Below are 3492 nucleotides of genomic sequence, written 5' to 3' on the forward strand. Positions count from 1 at the left end.
CGTGAGGCCGGCTCCACGTCTTTACTGTGGTCCACGTGAGAGCAGGGGGGCTCCGTGGTGGCGGACCCTGTGGACCCCTCCCCTCCGCGGTGGGGGGCCACCGGCGGGGACCCGGTCACAGCTTTGTTGAGCGTGGCTAGGAGAATCTTGAGAAGACGCTGAGTGTCAGTGTTCACGCTGCTGTTGCCCCGTGACCTCAGGTCAGTGTCGTAGATGCCCATGCTTTCAATCACTGTGGTCAGATTGTCGCCCTGCCCCCCTTTGCCCCCCCCCTCACCGGCCAAGGTGCCTGAAAAACAAAAGAGAAATTAATAAATTAGTGAACCAGGAAAACCCACTCCCCCCCAGGACGGACTGAAACCCACTCCCCCAGGACGGACTCTAAAGCTAAGGTTTTGCTGAAGCTTTGTTAAACTATTCCCCGCTGTAGCACTAGGGGGCAGTAATGTCCTGTTTTTCTGGTCACCTTGACTGGACTCCCCGTTGCTGAGCGGGTCTGTGCGTTGGTGCTTGTTGGTGCCCCCCCCCTCGGCTCCTTCAGCATTCCTCTTCAGAGCGCTGCCGTCCCACGCCCCCCCCTCCCCCCCCCTGTCCTGACCGGGGTCCTTGATCAACGTCTTCTTGTGGAGTTGGATCAGCTTCAGCAGCTGCTTCATCTTGTTCTTGTCGTACTGGTCCTTGGAGACCTGTGGCCTATCAGAGACCAGCTGACCGTCCACATGGTCTCTGTGCTGTCGCTGAGCTCCGTTTGAATTGGCCAATCCAGGCCTCCGCCTGCTGCTGCTGCCGCCGCTGCTGCTGCTGCCATCAGCCGCCGCCCCCCCCGCTGCTGCGCCGGCGCCGGGTGGGCGCTTCTTCCCCCCGCCCCAGCCACTCTGAAGACCGCTCCGCTCTGTCCGAGCCCCGGTCCGAGCCCCCCCAGTCTGAAACTGGGCTGTAGTCCACGGTGGCGGGGACCTGCGTGGCGGCGGGGGCGGGGCTTCGTGTCCTCTCCATGACGTCCTTTACTCTGGTGAGAGGTAACATGTAGTTGGCAGGATTGTGGACGTAGGAGCGGAGGACAGCCTCCATGTTGAACTTGGGCCTGGGCACCGGGGGGGGGGCGGCCCGATCATCCACGTGAGGTTTGTAGTCAGGCAGGACGAACGGTCGGGCCGTTCCCGAGTCCATGCGGCTCAGGTAGTCGTTGGCCTGGCGCTCCACCCCGGAGCTCAGGTCCTTCCCTGGGTTGGAGCGCAGCTTCATCAGGGCGTAGTGCAGCGCGGGGAGGAAGGGTTCCACGGAGGACAGGACGGCAGGTTGGGGCTCGGGGTCCGAACGTCTGGACGCTGAAATGAAGGAACAGCGTTACTGAGGTTGTCGCTGACGTCAAGACTGACAAACCACCGTTCACCAGAAGGAGGCGCTGGACGCACCACCCAATCAGACAGACGGTAACACTCACAACACTTCACCACCGTTCTGGATCCTTGAAAGATGAACAGGGCCTGCAGGTTCTTCTCCCTGGGCCCGGCCCGCTCTGACAACAAAGAAGAACAGCGTTCAAGTCTGGTTTGACTTCAGTTCAACGCTGTGATGTGTTCAGGGGCACAAGACGTGTCGGAAAAAACATGTCACCTTTAGAGTCGCTCATCTGAGCCGAGGACAGCAGGAAGAGAAACCCTCTGTCAAACAGTGCCTTCACCAGTACCTGCACAGAGTAACAGACACCCAGTCAGTCAGTCAGCAGTCAGTCGGTCAGCAGTCGGTCAACATTCAGTTAAGTCAGTCAACAGTCAATCAGCAGTCGGTCAGCAGTCAGTCAACAGTCGGTCAACAGGTCTGGTCCAGGAACTGTTGACTGATCTTGGTCTAAGGACTAACCCACTCCCGGGATTCGAACCCACAGTGGACTCACCATCTGGTCTCTCTCCAGCCTGTGGAGCAGTGCTGCCAGACTTCCACTGGAGGCTTTTCCTTTTCCATCCACCACCTCCAACAGGCTGCAGGACATTCCACACTTCATCACTACACACGGACAACAGGGCATTAGGACCAGGACTAGAACAACTAGAACCCGGGTCAGGGTTCAGGATGGACCGTAGGTGAGGTCTCAGTGTCGCCATGGCAACACACACACACACACACAGCTGAGTGTGAAGGTTAATAAATCAATAAGAACGCGTGGGCCCAGGTCTTCATGGTAGATGATGGTGGTTTTTAGGGTTGTCAAAGGTGGGGGTCAGGTCCAGCTGTGAGTACACAACAAACCCTGCCAAGGGCCCGCGACCCAGATGTTTCTTCTTTTAAAAATATGAGAATGATAAATAAAAATAACCTGTGTCAAAAGTTTCATGTTGATGACAATGATCAACAGAGTGAATGTTATACTAATGTTATATAATATGTAATACATTATGTTATAATGTTATACTAAAAACACGACAATACTACAATACTGTCCAGGATTATATACACGTGAATAAAAAAAAATTCTTTAAATTAAAATAATAATAATTTCCATTTAAAAACATCTTCATGTAAACTGAGCACGTGTGTGTGTGTGTGTGTGTGTGTGTGGCTGACCTTCCTGTGACATCCTGTAGGTGTCCCTGGTGAACAGAGCAGGGGGCAGTTTCCTCTTCACCTGCTCCAGCGTCATACCACAGCTCACCTCTAGTCTGTCCGGCCTGCAGCAGCACAACAGCAGCACTGGTCAGAAACACTGGTGAAATTCCAACCAATCCTGCGCCGCGTGTCTTCACTCACAGTTTGAAAGGAAGAAAGGGCCGCGACGAGGACCGAAGACTGATGGGGAATAACTCCTGACCTTTGTTGACCAGCGGACCGCTCCACACAGTGTAGCGCTTCCCTGCAGCGGGGACAAACAGTGACTTCAGCTGCTTCACCGTCCTCTAGGTGGCAGCAGCAGCAGACAAACATGGCTTTTCAGAGGAAAGGTTGAAATAAAAAGTCTTACTTCGACTTCCTTCAGATGAAAGTGTGTTGAACCTGAGCACAGAAAAAAAAAAGAATCAACCGTGACTGATGCTGACCATACCAGCAGCCGCCCAGCAGGGGGCCCACGTACCTGTGAGCAGCCATAGGAGCCGCAGCAGCCTCTTTGTCTTGGAACTTGAAGGAAACCACGGCGTAAGGACAAATGTGGCGCGGCCGCGGCCTGATCTCCTCAAAGGCAAACTCATAAAAATATTGCTGTGAAAAGAAAAGGATTGAAAAAACAACAACAACAACAACAACAACAACCACCACCAGGACAGAGTGGCTGTGGAGCCAGTGTTCACCTGTGTCAACTCAAACGCCCTGTAGGACAGCAGCGACGTGACCCTGTTGACGCTTTTGGACAGGTGACAGTCAAACTTCGGCGTGGGTTCGATCCCCTTCTTTGGCACGTTCTCGTGGACGTGCTTGATTCGACCCTGAGAGACAGAAAGATGGGTTTAAAGTCCCCCAGAGAAGAAGGAACACAACCAGGGGGCGCTGTTGTTGTGT

The 3492-nt window shown here is 54.4% G+C and overlaps 1 protein-coding gene across 1 annotated transcript in view; it reads right to left on the reverse strand.

The window, feature by feature from the left end:
• LOC103385465 (protein TASOR-like) overlaps nt 1-3492 on the reverse strand; it is a 13310-nt gene that overhangs the window by 5354 nt on the left and 4464 nt on the right. The window contains 11 exon segments of the mRNA XM_025059166.1: nt 9-289; nt 467-843; nt 845-1328; nt 1445-1519; nt 1618-1690; nt 1898-2007; nt 2566-2669; nt 2749-2851; nt 2960-2991; nt 3071-3195; nt 3285-3427. Of these exon segments, the coding sequence (XP_024914934.1) occupies nt 9-289; nt 467-843; nt 845-1328; nt 1445-1519; nt 1618-1690; nt 1898-2007; nt 2566-2669; nt 2749-2851; nt 2960-2991; nt 3071-3195; nt 3285-3427 (1907 nt within the window).

This window comes from Cynoglossus semilaevis, chromosome 10 (genome assembly GCF_000523025.1).
Source record: "Cynoglossus semilaevis isolate Cse_v1.0 chromosome 10, Cse_v1.0, whole genome shotgun sequence".
Classification (NCBI taxonomy): Eukaryota; Metazoa; Chordata; class Actinopteri; order Pleuronectiformes; family Cynoglossidae; genus Cynoglossus; species Cynoglossus semilaevis.